Source organism: Rhinolophus sinicus, linkage group LG05 (assembly GCF_036562045.2).
Source record: "Rhinolophus sinicus isolate RSC01 linkage group LG05, ASM3656204v1, whole genome shotgun sequence".
Classification (NCBI taxonomy): Eukaryota; Metazoa; Chordata; class Mammalia; order Chiroptera; family Rhinolophidae; genus Rhinolophus; species Rhinolophus sinicus.
The window spans coordinates 144,965,559-144,981,583 of NC_133755.1; the positions used below are offsets into that span (position 1 = coordinate 144,965,559).

General features: G+C 37.5%; 1 protein-coding gene across 2 annotated transcripts in view; it reads right to left on the minus strand.

Annotated features, from left to right (window-relative positions):
* The window catches only part of GOPC (golgi associated PDZ and coiled-coil motif containing), a 33,109-nt gene extending 18,173 nt beyond the window's left edge, over positions 1 to 14,936 (minus strand). Inside the window, exon 1 of one of the 2 annotated variants that reach the window (XM_019741348.2) lies at positions 14,414 to 14,936. In XM_019741348.2, coding sequence (XP_019596907.1) covers positions 14,414 to 14,701 — 288 coding nt within the window. In that variant the 5' untranslated portion in view covers positions 14,702 to 14,936. The remainder of the gene's footprint in view (positions 1 to 14,413) is intronic. The other variant, XM_019741349.2, reaches the window with a different exon arrangement.
* Between the last annotated feature and the right edge of the window lie 1,089 nt (positions 14,937 to 16,025).

Below are 16,025 nucleotides of genomic sequence, written 5' to 3' on the forward strand. Positions count from 1 at the left end.
TCCTCTTCGCTAGATTTTTAAATATGTATTTTTAGTATTCTGAAAGCTTTGTATCTTTGTTCTAATAATTACTTTTAGATAATATCTTTAATTTCCTCTTTAGATTGTATTTAAGACATCATCCCTGCTAGAACAGTCATGAAATTAGCTAGTAACATTTTCTTCCCCTTTCCCCCCACCTTTTAATAAAGTGTTATCTTTCAATTTCCAGCTAATAACTATGAGCAATCATCAAGCTTATTATTACTTTCAAAATATTCTTCTCCCATTTTTGATCATTGCACTCTATTTATATTGTAGAGCATACAGTGTACAACACTTAAATATTATTTTATCATCTTTAACTCAATAGTAGTCCCATATGCTCACCAACAGCCCTTTTACCAAAGCTGCTCCTCTGACTTCAGCTCATTCTCTAACAGATTTCTCAGAATTGTCACACAACAGTATTTCCTGATTTCTAGCTTATTCATGACTATTTATTTGCAGTCTTTATAACTAAAATTAGTTTGCTGGATACCAAATCTTTGGCTCACATTTTCTTTCCTTGAGTATTTTAAATGTGCTGCTCCATTGGCTTCTGGTATGAAATGCTGCTATGGAGATATGTAATCCTAATCTTTTCTTTCTCTTATTTATGAGTGACTTGCTCTTTTTGGCTGCTTTACTTTTAAAGCCCAGTATTTTACTAAAATATAGTTTGGTGTTAATCATTCTAGGTCCATGTGTACCCTTTTCAATATGCAGATTCAATTTTGTGTTGTTTCAGGAAAATTTTGTTGATAGTTTGTGTTTTTTTAAAAGAATGAATTGGTTGGTAATGTTTTTTCTTGAGGCAAAGTCCACATTTTAAGTGAAAACTTCAGTGGCATTTATTATAATCACAATGTTTGTGCAACTACCGCCTATATCTGGTTCCACAACATTTTCATCACCCCTAAAGAAAGCCTCATAGGAATAAGGCAGTCGCTACCCATTCTCCCTGTCCCCAGGTTCTAGGACCCACCAATCTGCATTTTGTTTCTATGTATTTACCGATTCTAGATATTTCATCTAAATGGAAGCATACGATATGTGGTCTTTTGTGTTTGGCTTCTTTCACTGAGCATAATGTTTTCAAAGGTTCATCCATGTTACACCATGTATCAGTACTTCCCATTACAATTTCATTCCTTTTTATAGCTGAATAATATCCCACTGTTATGTGTCACCAGAACTTGTTACCCATTCATCTGTTGATGGACAGCTGGGCTGTTCCTACCTTCGGGGGATTGTGCACAGTGCTGCTATGAACATGTGTCTGCATATTTGAGTGCCTGTTTTCAATTCTGGGGGGTATATACATACCTACGAGTGCAGTTGCTGGGTCATATAATTCTATGCTTAACTTTTTAAGGAACCATCAAACTGTTTTCCACAGTGGCTGAACCATTTTACATTCCTACCAGCAATAAACGAGGGTTTGTTGATAGTAGTTTTAAGTATTTTTTTCATGCTTCTTCATGACTCCAATTATACTAATATTAATTACTATTTTCCTACCTTCATATTTGTAATTTTTCTCTCAGATCCTCTTTTTTCCCCTGCATATCCTCTTTTTCTTGCTGTTCTTATTGTTACCTATTTTTTATGTTCCTTCTAATTGTCTCCATTCTGAAATGATTTTTTCCCCAAGTTTTTCCAGAGCTCTGTGAGTAATGTTTTATTTTGTTTATTACTTTATTTCTGAGTTTTCCTATTTCTGAATTATGCCATTTTATTCATACTATTAATTTCCGTTTATAAGTTTACAATTTTTATCCGCTTTGTGGGCATATTTTTCTGATGTTTTCACTGTGCTGTATTTACGCTATTAATTTTTATCTTTTTGGATTACAGTACATGTTATAGGATTTAAATGAAACCCTTTTCTGTTACTCATGTTTCAATGAAATGGGTTTTCTTTTTTTTCTTTTTTCTTTTTTTTAAATGGGTTTTTATACACAGTTAGATATCCATATAGGGGGGCTGATGTGAGCATAGGTAGCTTTCCTAGCTTCGTGGCTTCTGGGTTCCCTCCTCTGGCCTTAAAGTGGACTTCTTTAGACTACAGTGGACTACAGCCAGAACTACTGTTTTGAAATCAACTGCCTACGTATGTATCCCTCTCCTACCTTGAATGAAAACTTTCTCTTCCCTTTAAACTTCATGTTTCTGCCCTGCTCAATTTGGATTCTATTTCTAGCAGCATTTCTTTAGAATTGGACTTTCTCAGCAGCAGTTTTTGTTAGGAATTTCTAAAATTGTTCAAGTCCATCCCAGTATTTTCTAATCTTCCCATGGCTTCTTCTAATCTTGCCGTGTATCCCCAGGGTTTGCCTTCCCCTGCAACTTGGAGCCAGTTGTTCTCAGATCACCTGCTCAAGTTCCTACCCAAAATGATGTTTTCTCCTTTTAGGGTTTGTTGATGATTTCTGTGTTTCTGGGCTCCCCTTTCTAGTCCTTCTGCCACACAGGTGTTTTTTCATATGCAACATGATTGCGTCCTTCTATCCCGACCTACCCATATTCTGGGGTTTGTGAGTATACATTCTCATCTAATTTTGCAAAAGAGACTATCATTGGTTTTTTCTTTTGTGATTCTAGTTTTCCGATTTCTACAAAAATTTATTTTATTTTATTTAAAACTATGCATCCATTGTGATCTTTCTCAGGCCAGAAATCCTCAACTCACGTTTTCATTGTAATAGGAAAGCTGTGATAATCTAGCCCAGCGCTGCCCAATAGAATATATGAGCCACATATGTAATTTTAAGTTTTCTAGTAGCCACATTAAAAAAGTAAAAATAAACAGGTGAAATAATTTTTGTAATATATTCTACTTAATCCAAAATTTCTAAATTATCATTCAAACCATTATAATATAAAAGTTATTAGAGATTTTTTTCCCATACTAAGCCTTTGAAACCCATTGTGTATATTACACTCATAGCACATCTCAGTTTGGATCAGCTGTATTTCAAGTATTTAATAGCCACATCAGGCTAGTAGCTATTCTGTTGGACAGTAAAAGTCTAGCTCTTTTATTAGGAATCTGAAGCATTAACAAATTTCATTAAGATTTAAATGCTAAACGAAATAAAAATGCTAGTAATTGACTCTGTTCTTTAAATATAATAAACATATAAGAGATTCAATAAAACTGAACTTCATTTCCATTGTTTTCTAGAAGAGCATATAAGTTAACAGTGTTACATGACATCTTTCACAAACACTCCTAACTGAATAAACTTAAAGGGAAAAAAACTTATATGTATGACAAAAATGTCTTACAGACTTTCATCCATTTAACAAATTTCCCACCAAAAAAATTATAAACATTTAAAATTACCTATTACTACTAGACAATGTTTAGTACTCCCTGATCCTTTAAAGTACAAATAAGCCTGATGGATAAAGTACTTCTTAGTCAAAACAACACCTATAGGGTTTTATGGTCTATGAAATAAAATAATTGCAAAAGGAAAATAAATATTTGAATAATACACAATCTTTTTGAGCAGTATGTACCTTATGCTAAAGTGAACCTACCCAGAAATAGTTTAAAATAGGCAATTTAATCTATAACAACCCTTATCTCTTTTTTCATTACATTGACTGTCATTCTTCTCTATTTGTCTATTTCTTTGTGGTACTGTCTAATATATTCCTCTCTTCCTTATATTTCCTATAAACTGAAAGTAGACCTAAAGGCTTAATTAAATTTACTTAAATCTTTGTGGCAAGAGGTATACTGTATGTTTCAACATGCATATATTTTTTCCTTGTCCCACTATGATTTATTTTTCAAACCAAAAATCTCATGATTTTTTAAATTACTGAGTAAGACTTTCTAGAGTTAAGAAACAAGTTAAAGAGACATAAGTGGTATTCATTAATCAATTTGGCAGGCCAATATTCAAGTTAGAAATGACTGTATTCCAAAAGGGCAAGAGAAACAGGGATGTGTACAGATCTTTCGAAAATGGGCTATTACAAACATGGACTCTGCATGAAGTAAAATAATTTCTCAAGAGGTTGCTCAACTTAAAAAATAAATAAAAGAATTTTTTACAAAGAGGATGCAGGTATCAAAATTCAAAGCCCAATTTTATTTTTTTGGAACAAGTGTTTAAAATTTACTCTAAATTTTGTTAATATTTAAGTAACTCTTTTCTTGTCTATGATATAAACACTTTAGCTGCTAAGAAAAGTTAGTCATTGATAAATATGTCAAGATTAAAAATTTCCGTATTTTACTTAATGGTTACCCTCCTAATATCACAGAATTTGAGAATTCGAAGAGATATTAGAGACCATACACTATGACTACGACAATTAAAATTTAGGTAATAAAGCCAAGGCCCATCAAGACTGCTTTTATTTCCAGGGCTACCCAATCAGAAGGTGGCAAAACAGCACTTTAAATCCAATTCTTACTCCCAGGGCGAGGCAGTGGAAGTGTTATCAAGCAATTAGGCACAAGGAAAAATGTGTTTCTATCGCTACAACACGTATGTCTGACTCACTAACAATATTTACAGCTACCACAAAGCAGGCATCTACCTACCATGTGGCAGGCAGGCACACCACACATTATCTGTGATTCTTATCATACTCCCCAACTCTTTTATAATAGGTAAGAAAACTGCAAGTCAGAGTTTAAGCAATTTGCCCAAGATCACACAGTGAGTAAGTAGTGAGACTCAAAACCAGCCTGCTCATAAAACAGCCCCAGTGCCTTTCACCTCACTGTTCTACCTTGGCCATGTTATAACTAGGTGAGGCTGAAAGTTAAAAAGAAACAGCTGATTTCAACCTTCAACTTTCAAATTTTCAAGTGATATCCAAACAAAGTTTTAAAAACAGTTAAATACTATATTATATTATATCTATATTATATTATAGACTTTATTTGGGATACAATTTCACTTTCCTACATTTGACTTGAAGATGCATTTCTTGAAGAAAAAACCATCAAGCTGTCCTTTCCCTAGAACTCCTTGAGGATAAAATGATCTCATTCTAGGAGGATCTCTGGGCCTTAAGGCCACGTCCTTCACATCACCCAAGCCATTAAATCAAAATGACTGGTGAGATTTTCTGCAGCAATGATTCTCAAAATATGGTCCCTGAATCACCACTATCGGCTGGAATGGAGTCGGGAAACAGATGAAAAATCAGGGCATGATGTGCAAAGTAGGAATGAAATATTTCTAGGAATGGAAAAAACAGAGAGGGAGTTTATCTAAGTAACATTATAGGATTATCATCACTATTTATTAGTATTTATTGTAGTTATTACTATTCTATTTCTCATCTCATACTCTTTCAAAACATCCAAACTTTTCCATCAAGATAATTCCTTTCTGATATAATTCTTTACTGGATTCCACTCTGTGGCACTAACATTAAAAAAGAAAAATTATTTCAGTTACCTATTATTCCACTTTGTATAGACCTTAATCTGCTGTCTATATAATTTTCCAAAAATATACAAGAGCTGCACTGTTTTCTTTCTAAATGTAAGCTAGTTTTATTTCCTTAACTGTCTTATGATTAACAATGCCAATTACTTTACCTTATGCAGCCCTCAAAAACCTCTTGTTTTGGAGGAGGATCCAACTAAGACAAGAAATTAGCAAACATCAAGTTACACAGCAAGGAATTTGACTCCATCTTATTAATTTCAGCATGTTATATAGCTCTTTTGATAACAATTTAGAAGGTCCAAGCTAAGAACCTAAAACAATCTGTCAAAACACCTTTACTTTGTACATGAAGAAAGCAACGCCCAAGAGATTAGGTGAGTTGTCCCAATTACAAATTGCATAGGATTAAAACTCAGACCTCCTGACATGCTTGGTAATTCTGGCAGTGATAGGAAAAATGGGGAGGAAGCAGTCCATGAGCTAGTTCCAAATGAGATCACATCCCCGTATCTCAGAACTAGAGACAACTCTAAGAAAGAGACTGCACACCCCCAGGTAGCTCTGCATGCTCACAGGCAGACACACACACACACACACACACACACACACACACACGAGCTCATGCATGCACAGCTATGAACATGCATGCACAGACACACGCAGGCATGGCCACGCATGCACACAAAAGCACACATTTCCCAAGTTGTTTAAGGATTGCAAACGAAACAGTTGACTCCAAGTAGCATTTTAACTGTAATGAACCATAACACAGAAAGATGCTGATAAAGATGTAAACATTATCTCACATCTACCTGTAAATGCTCCCATACCTTTTGTTTTAAAGTATGTGTACAAAAGGTCATCACTTCACTAAAAAGAAACAATTACGCTTTTATATGTCTGTGTGTTTTTCTGTTTGAAAATGCAATTTAGGATGGAAAATACAGGAATTTAAATCTTTAGCAAATCGTACCATTTCTAAAATGTATCATCTATACCCACCTACTTCCCAAAAGGCTTTCCTTCTGGGAAGTGCTTTGGTTATTATCAGAGCAGTAGTTCTCACAGGTCTATGGGATCTTTTCAGAAGATCAACAAGGTCAAAACTATTTTCAGAATAATAAAAAGTTATTTGCCTTTTTTGCTGTGTTGACATTTATACCAAAGGAGCAAAAGCAATAAGTAAAATGCTGGCATTTCAGTACAAGTCAATGCAGAAGCACCAAATTGTACCAGGAGTCACTGTAGTCTCACTACTTGCTTGCACTAGCAGTTTTTTAAAAAATTCATTTAAGAATATCCTTGACGAACCAGTAAAACTTACTAATTTTTAAAAATCCTGACCTTTGAGTACATGTCTTTTTAATATTCGGTGTGATGAAATGGGAAATATGCATAAAGATATCTGCTGCATATCAAACTAGGTCATCTCAGGGAAAAGCACTTATATACACAATTGCTTGAGTTGCAAAGCTGAACATTTTTTTCTTGAAACACTATTTTTATTTGAAAGAAGAATAAACTATGGTTATTAAGATTAATACACTTGGCAGACGTGTACTTGAGAATAAAGTGAATTTGTTATTTCAAGGAAAACAACTGACAGCATTTGTTGCCAATGATAAAAATTTGTGTTTTCAAGTGAAAATGAGAATTTTGGAAAACTTGAATCCATTACCATGAACTTGACAGCTTCCCAACACTTAAAAGATTTTTCTGATGAGAGAAATATTAACAAATGTGATTTTTTGATATGTACAATGAGATGAGCCAACATTTGGAAGATCTGCATAACTTCATGAACGAGTATTTTCAACATGACCAATGCATGATGTTATAATCACGCCTGGGTAAAATATCCACTCAAAGACTACACAGACCACTCTATTTTAATACAACAGTGAATATATGAAAAGTTCATTGAGAGCGTTTCAGACTACATTGTAACTAACCTTGAAGAAACTACCTTTTACTACCAAAGAAGAATATCCACAATTATCTGGAAAAGCTATTAAAACACTCTTCCTTTATCCAAGTACCTACGTCTGTGAGGTCCAATTTTCTTCCTATTCTATACCAAAACCACATATTACAACTGTTTGAATGCAGAAGATGTGAGAATCCAGCTGTCTTCTATTAAGTCAGATATTTCAAAAATCTGAAAAAATATAAAAACAATGCTATTCTTTCTAATTATTGTTTTGAATATATACTTATTTTTTTCACTAAAAATTATTTTTATATATTAACATGTAATGGGCTTACTGTTGCTATTTTTAACTGATACGGTAAATAGTTAAAATTGTCTCAGTTTTAACTTCTAATAATTTCTAATACAGTAAATGCCAGTAAATAGATATGACCCATATAAAAAAAATAACTCTTTGGGGACCTCCTAATTTGTAGGGTGTAAAGGGGTCCTGAGACTAAAATGTTTGAGAACTGGTGTCTCTGAAAGGAGTTTCTGAAAGGAGGCCCATGGGACTGGACCCTCCATTTGTGCTCAGTATCAAACACCCACTCATCTTTCCAGATACCGCTTACGTCACCATCTCTGGAGGCTTTCCTCATCCCACCCTTCTGTTTTCTACAGGCAGAGGTTGTCGTAACACCTTGAACTCACTTGGACTGTTAGATTTGTTACATTACGTATTGTAGCTCGTGGTTACCACATCTCTAGCTCTAGAAGGTAAGCTCTCTGAGGATCAGGACCACGTTTTAGGTGAAATAATCTGAACTATCACATGCTTTGTGAAGCTGACTTTAGGGGGTAACATTATTTCTTTGTGAACCTGTTGTAGTTTCCAGGAGTTTTGCTTCTTCTCCATAGTGCTCTTCAACCATATTGAGTAGGGATTCCTTTGATGGATATCATGTTCATTTATATGTGGATTACAGAATTGGTGTTTGTCCCCTTTTTAAAATTAGAAATTTGGAACTCACACATTAAACACCAACCTTTCTTACCTACTTACATCCCTACCTCACCTGCTAGGGGTTTTCATATCTCAGACCTTTCCCTTTCCCATTAGAAATAGAGCCTGAAACGCTCTCAATGAACTTTTCATACACTGTTGCGTTAAAATACAGTGGTCTGTGCAGTCTTTGAATGGATATTTTACCCAGGCATGATTTTAACATCATGCATTGGTTATTTTGAAAATACTGGTTCACTGAGTTATGCAGATCTTCCAAATGTTGGCACATCTCATTATACAATATCAAAAAATCCCATTTGTTATAATTTTTTCTCATCAGAAAAATCTTTTAAATGTTGGGAAGCTGTGTGATACTGTACACAAAGGGGACAGAGAAGGCATTATACACAAGGCCTATGTCAAAGTAGAGAAGCCACGAAAGAGCAACAAAGCCTATTTAGAGAACTGCAAATAGACCAATTTTATTGAGGCAAAAGAAGCTAAGAAGTGACAAAAAATAAGGACACAGACTAAACATTGATCACCATGTTACAGAGTTTATACTTTAGCCACTAACAGAGAGGTGTAAAAAGAAGAGTGACTTTTTTTTTTTTTGACATGAACCATTAAAATAAAACCTTTTAAGAATCATTTTGATAACTAAAGGATGGGTTGGAGAGGGTAGGAAGCAATTAGGAGACTACGTTAGGAATATACAAGGACAGGGACCTTAACTATACACAATCTCCTAAACTCAACTTCTCTCTCCTGCCGGGCTTGATCCTTCTCCTGGATTCCTTACTGCAGTGAATGGTTTAAGTCTCCTAGGGCTGTCATAACAAATTACCACAAACTTGGTAGCTTAAAAGAACAAAAATTTATTCTCTCACAGTTCAGGAGCCCAAAATCAAGGTGCTAGCAGAGTTGGTTCCTTCTGGAGACCCTGAAGGAAAAACTGTCCCATGTCTGTCTCCTAGCTTTTGGGGGCTGCCAGCAATCCTTGGCTCCTAGACATGTCACTCCAAACTCTGATTCCATCTTCACATTGCCGCCTTCTCTGTGTCTCTGTGTGTCTTCTGATTGTCTCTTATCGGGACACTCTCATTGGACTCAGGGCCCATTCTCATCTGCTATGATCTCACCTCCATCCTTACATTAATTCCATCTGCAAAGTCCCTATTTCCAAGTGAGGTCACGTTCTGAGATTTTGGGTGGACATAAATTTGGGGGGAACTATTCAACCCACTACAGGTATCAATACATTTCCCCAAAAGAAATGTGGTGTCATCCTTCATCCTTCCTCTTCCTCATCGTCTGCATCTACATAATTACCGAATTCTGTTTCTACGTCTTTAATTGAAGACGACCCCCTTTTCTCCATTACCATTTTCATTGCAATGGCACTCTTGTCTATATAGCAAACTTCTTGCTACGGCGCTGGATGAACTCAATTATTACTCTCATCACTATGCCTGTTACTAAACAAGTAAGTATTGCTGGAGAAAGTTACACAACAAGGCAGACTGGTTGTGCCATGAATTTATGATAACTCCAAGTAAGTCCTCAACATTGCCTGGCAGTCCTTCCATTTTTCCAGACAACTGGCTCTCCCACTCTTCCATAATCATGTCACACCTTTTTCACTCTCAAGCTCCTACTTTCTCCCACTTTCAGCAGTTGTCCTGGACTCCTATTTTAGAGAATAAAGAAGCCATCACACAAAAACTCCCTCAACCTCCTACCTTCTGCTCTCATCTTCTCTCCTTTCCCTTTAAGTATAATAGCTGTCCTTTCAATACAAGGCCATTCTCTCTACATGTATTTTGGATCTCATCTTCACTCAGAAACCTTACTAATACCAATCGTCCCTCTCTTTCTCTAGAATATTCAGATTCCTGAATTAGATGCTTCTCATTCGCTTATGAACATGTTCATTTTCTCATTTAAAAAGAAAATGAGACCAATACTGCCCCTTGAACGCCGCCCCCCCCCCCCAGCTATCTGTCCAGCCACACCTACTTGTTCCACCTGCTTGTCCCTCGGCCTCCTTTTCCCACCAGATATAAATAAACGTGTTTTTGGAAGACTGATTTCTCTCGTTCTGTAATCTAGGCCTCTTATTTAATCCCTGTAAAATGGGAATAACAATACTAAACCTACCCGACAAGACTGCTGTGAGAATTAGATGAATCAATGTATATAAAAGACTTAGGACAGAGCCTGGTCCATAGTCATTGATCAAGGTTAGCAATATAGTTATTGCCAAAAATATTTCACATCCATCTATCCATCCAGCCAACTCACATCTTGGAGTCATCCTGAATTCCCTCATCCCTCCGCTCCAGTCCATCCCTACATCTGTTTATTTTTTACCTCTCACGTCTCTCTGGTTCTGAACACTTATCTGCACTGTCCTCTCACATGGATCAGAAGAACCTCCCAAGTGATTTCCTGCCTTCATTATCGTCCTTCTCCCAAACTCTCTCCTTACCATAGATCGAGTAGGGTATTTGAACCTCATACCTGAGGTTACCATCTAGTTTAAAACATTTCCCACTGTTACAATAAAGCCCCAAATCTACTGTGTGGCCTATAAAATCATGTAGATATGGTCCCGACCTACCTGTTCCTAGGCTGCATCTCACTTTTTTTGCCCTCTGCTCTTTTAACACAGACTCAGTTTTTGAAATGCATTACGTGCTTGCCCATCACAGGTGCTTTCCATTTCCTGTTCTCTCTACTGGAATGTTAAGTAATATTCCTATTTCTCTTGCCCTAATTAATTCCTACCCACCCTTTATGTCTTAACTCAATGGTCAGTTCCTCAAAAAAGCCTTCCTTGATCCCTCAGAATAGGCTCTCATTACTCTATGTACCTACCTTTCATAGCACATATCAAAGTTGGAATTTCACATATATATGATAATTATGCCAACAAATTCCCCCAATATAATCCAAGCTCTATAACAGCAATAACTATGTCTGTCTTTGCTCTCCATTGTATCCCAAGTGCCCAATATAGCATCTGGCACATAATTAGTGCTCAATAAATGTATACTGTATAACGTTAAGTTCCAAGCTGCAAAATAGTCTCACTGCTTGTTTAAAAACAAGACAGCTTTAAAGCAGTAAAGGGATAGTATATCAGTTCATTACTCTAGACCAAAGTTAAGTTTCCTATTGATGGCTGTGAATAGTAATCACTTTCAAAGGAGACACTGATTCAGCAATTGCTGAGGGAAAGGAGGATGTGATAGAAGATGTATTGTCTTGCTGTCATTTTAAAGCAGGGGTGAATAGGCAGAAGATCGTATGTCAAGGCAGAGATGAGTTTTTCTCAAGTATTGGTTCTCAACCTTTGTTCTATTCCAACACACCTACTACTGCTACTACCACTATTACTACGACTACTATCCCAGTCAGTACCTGTTACTCCCACACAGCTGTCACCAAGTGGCTTACCGTAGCAGGAATTCTCCAACAGGTGGGAAGTGCAAGAGAGATGTGAGTCATCTGAAATGGCACCTCAAAATATTCTGGTATTCGTTGTCCTGCCCATTCTCTTACAGATATCCCTCTCCCCAAATACAACTTATGGCAAGAAGCAGTCACATAGATGTCATTCATATTTAATTTTTAAATGTAACCTATGATATTTTTTTTTTGCAGCAAAATTGTTTTCCTAACTACGACATTAATATTAAACACGGTGCTACCTAAAGACACGATGACTGGGCAGAAGAAGGGGCAATCTGGAAGAGCACTCAAGACCAATTGAAATGTAAGTTATCCATAATTGGAGATATCTGAGACTTTATTACAAAAATATTTTATTATGGTAATGTGGTTTAAGGTATCAATCACTAAAACCAGGGAACTTTGAACTTTGGTGCACATTTGTTATATATCAAACAGTAAGTGGCCTCAAACAGTATGCCTTCATGTCCAAATATTTAAAACAACTGAACTAATTCAATCCACTTACTGAGAAATACAATAGGGCAAGAAAGCATGGACATGTGTTTCTGAGATTTCAAAATCTCAGAAGATCCATAACAGTATACGGAGCAACCTCTGAAATTCTGCAGATAATATAACAGCAGATCCACTTTGAAAATGCACTACTGACAATGAAGCTTTCCTCAGCAATACACAACTAATTTCATGAACACTGCAGAAACTACTAAATGTAGAAGGTTAACCCCACAAACAGATGAGCAACTGTAACTGAAAAAACACACAAACAACAAAATCATGTTTAGCCTCTCCCCTCCCAAATTCTAAGATATTTATATCAAGGGTTTCAAGCATGTTAAAAAAATGTATGCTCACATTATGATAGGCTAGCATTTCTTATTTCGAGAAATAACGCTACTTCCTAAGTCAGGACATGGAGTCAGAATACGTAATTATAATTTCTGGAAAAAAGAACATGTATAATTTATTATAGCTCTGAATCCTCATCTAAAATATTAAAGGTGAAATAAATTAAGCACCACCTCCTACTCAGAGAACTATCCTTTTCCCAAAATTAGATTTCATATCTTACATCAAAATATCACTGTTAAAGTTTCCTTATTCATTTAAAACATGAATTAGATATTGTTTCATTTTTTAAAAGCTGTTTATCCTTAGTAGATACTTTCAATTGTAAATGATATGAAAGTTCTCATGTGGCAAAACCTACTCTTGCTCTGTTATTTAAAACTACAGTACTATTCATAAAATCATCAAATGCAATTTCATTACCTGAAAAAATAACTATCTTCTAGAAACTATCACTAATCAAGAAATCAAGAGACATTTTCATATACCTAGAAGAAAAAGTGATTAGCCTCATATTAGCACTTCCATTCCAACCTTTTCAAAACAGATAGAAAAAAATTAACAGTCCTTTCATTGGAGAAGTCACAAAATTTCTGATATGCAATTCTCTGCTAATCAAAAATTATACCAACTTTTTCATGGCTAACTAACAGGAAAGAGAAAGAATGCTAATGGCTAAGCAAGAAGAGGATGCATATCTGATATTTATATTGATATGAATCCAATGGGCATTCTCTTATTAAAACTGATAAGTAGCAGTGATGATTTCTTAGGAAACCTAATGTTCAAAGAGCTTTGCACATCACTGATTATCCTATTTTTATGTACTTTAAAATGAAAAACCCATTCTTACATTTAAAATAACCCAGTTAGAAAAAGCTCTTTATGCAATGTTAATCTATGATGATTTCTAAATATTGTAATATGCTAATTTAATTTTCTGCACAATGTGGTAGGTTTTTTGTTGTTGTTTGTACCCACCACCACTCCACCCACAACCACAACCAAGATTAGAGACTAAAGCAAATGATCATTGTTCACACACTCTCAAAAATAAATCCTGACTTTGGGAAATATAGTCAAGTACAAACAAAATCTCAATGTTAGACGTCATTTGAATGATTGTAGGGAGCTCTGGTGGTATCGCCTGTAATTTAAGGACTGTAAACCGAGAAGGACATTGATACTACTGTGTTTATCCCTCTAAATTTTCCTCAGCACGTTTATCAAATTCCCCTAAATAGTTCATGCATGCAGGGAATAGTATGTCTGTGTGCAACAACAGACGTTCATCTGAAATTGTTAAAAATAACCAGGACAGTACCTGTCTGGATATACAAACGTAGTTTATCAATGTGAAAGTATATCTAAAAACCCAAATGTTGAAAGATGGGCGAAGGTATTCCTATGACAGAATCTTTGAGCTTAAATCTTAGCTTAATGTAATATGTAGGTTGGTGCAATTAGTTCCTGTTGCCTCATAGAGATAGAAGGAAGGTGGATGACAGGACCCAGGGAGACCTACACGTCGATGTACACCCCCTTTCTACTCCAACCTCACCTCACTCTTTTCCTTCACACATACACAGACGCACTCTCTGTTACATTTGAAAGCCCAGGTGCCCCACTGGGCAGTTTTCTAGGGTCGTTTCACTGATGCGTTCAATGCGATCTCATGACTGCAGTTGAATGCCGCCCCGTCCAGCGCCCAAAGCTCACCTCTAGCTTGTGGTTGATTTGGGACACAGTTTGGGCTTTGTGGCAAAGCTGCGCAAAGCAGGAGCTCAGGCTGGTCATCTTCTGTCGCCCCTCATAAGTGATGTCCGCCTGGTCCGGATCGATCTCGCCTAGCAGCAGATCCACATCCACGAAGGCCTTGTCGAACTCCTTCTCCAGCACCTCCAGCCACCGGAACATGGATACCCCACCTGGGGAGACGCCCACGGCGCAAGATGCGCTCCCTGGGCCCCCTCCGGCTCCTGCCGGGCACGGGCCGCCCGCCGACATGGCGCCGTCTAGGGCCACTGCCGACTACTGCTGACCCCCACCGCCCACCCCGCGCTAGAGGAACTGCTGGGACTGGAAGGATCCCCGTGCACGCACGCTCCTTCCGTCCCGTCCCTTCCCCTCGCGCGGCTAACGTCGGCAATGCAGCCCCGAAGTGGCAGGAGCAGCCACCCTGAGGAAGAGACGGTGGCACACGGAAGACTCCAGCAGTCCCACCTCCCGGTCAGCCCCGGCTGCGCATGCGCAGCCAAGACCTAGGCGGGAGCAGCCGGGAGGGACGTAGTGGGCGGGGCTAAGATGCGACCTTGGCCTATGAAAAGCCTCTGCAGGGGACCGGCCCGTCAGCGGCCATATTGACAACTGGCAAACTCCCTCTTGAATGCCAGAGAAACGGAGGGGCATTGTGTCACTTTCCCAGTTGGAAAGGCCAGAGGAAGAGAAGGATGTCCATGTGTCGCGGAGAGGAACGACTTCCGCCCGTTTGACTTCACAGTGGGTGGGAGCCATTCTAAAGTTGTCCGGGAAAGTTGTGGCGGTGACGCCCAGTGGGCGGGGAAGGGAGAGTGAGGATGGGCGTGTGAGCCTGCGCAAAGGCCACGTTTTACCTTCAACATCCCAGTTCCTGTTTAGGGTGGGGTGGGTGGACACACTGGCTCATCTTGGTAAACCAGGCCCTAAATTCACTGTGGACTCTGCACATTGAAGGACCGTGGTTGACCAGGTTTTGCTGAATTAATAGTTTTGTCTTGTGATTTAAGAGTCAGGCAAGCTTGGATTCAAGTCTTAAACCCTGTCACATATCAGCTGTGCCATCTTAGTTGTAGTCTCTTGAATACAATCTTGAAGCCTCAGTTGCCAAAATTCACTCCGTAATAAGTAAAATGCTTAGCTTCAGTGCTTGGCATTTGGTATTCTTTATTATTGCACCAGAGGTCATTTCCAGAAACTACTTAAAACGATTGTTTATTTCAAAAACTGGTTCAGTGTTCCCACACGTAACATTTCAGAAAAACAAAATTATGACGATCTATATATTCATAAATATATTGAATGCAGAGCCCTGCTGAGGCATTTGGGATACAAAATGGAATAAGACATAACACTTAAGCAGAGCTCAGAGGCCAGTGAGTCTAGTCCTCATAGCTACAACTTTAATTTGAATTTTGCAGTACCTTTGAAAGTTAAGTTTAGCAACTGCCCTTTGCTATTCTGCCTACTCACTTTCAACCCCCTTCCCCTTCAAGAGTAGCCCAGTCTTGGAAAACGAAGGAAAAACCAATGTGAACAGTGTAGGTTGGTAGGAACTGCCTCTCCACTGCCTAGG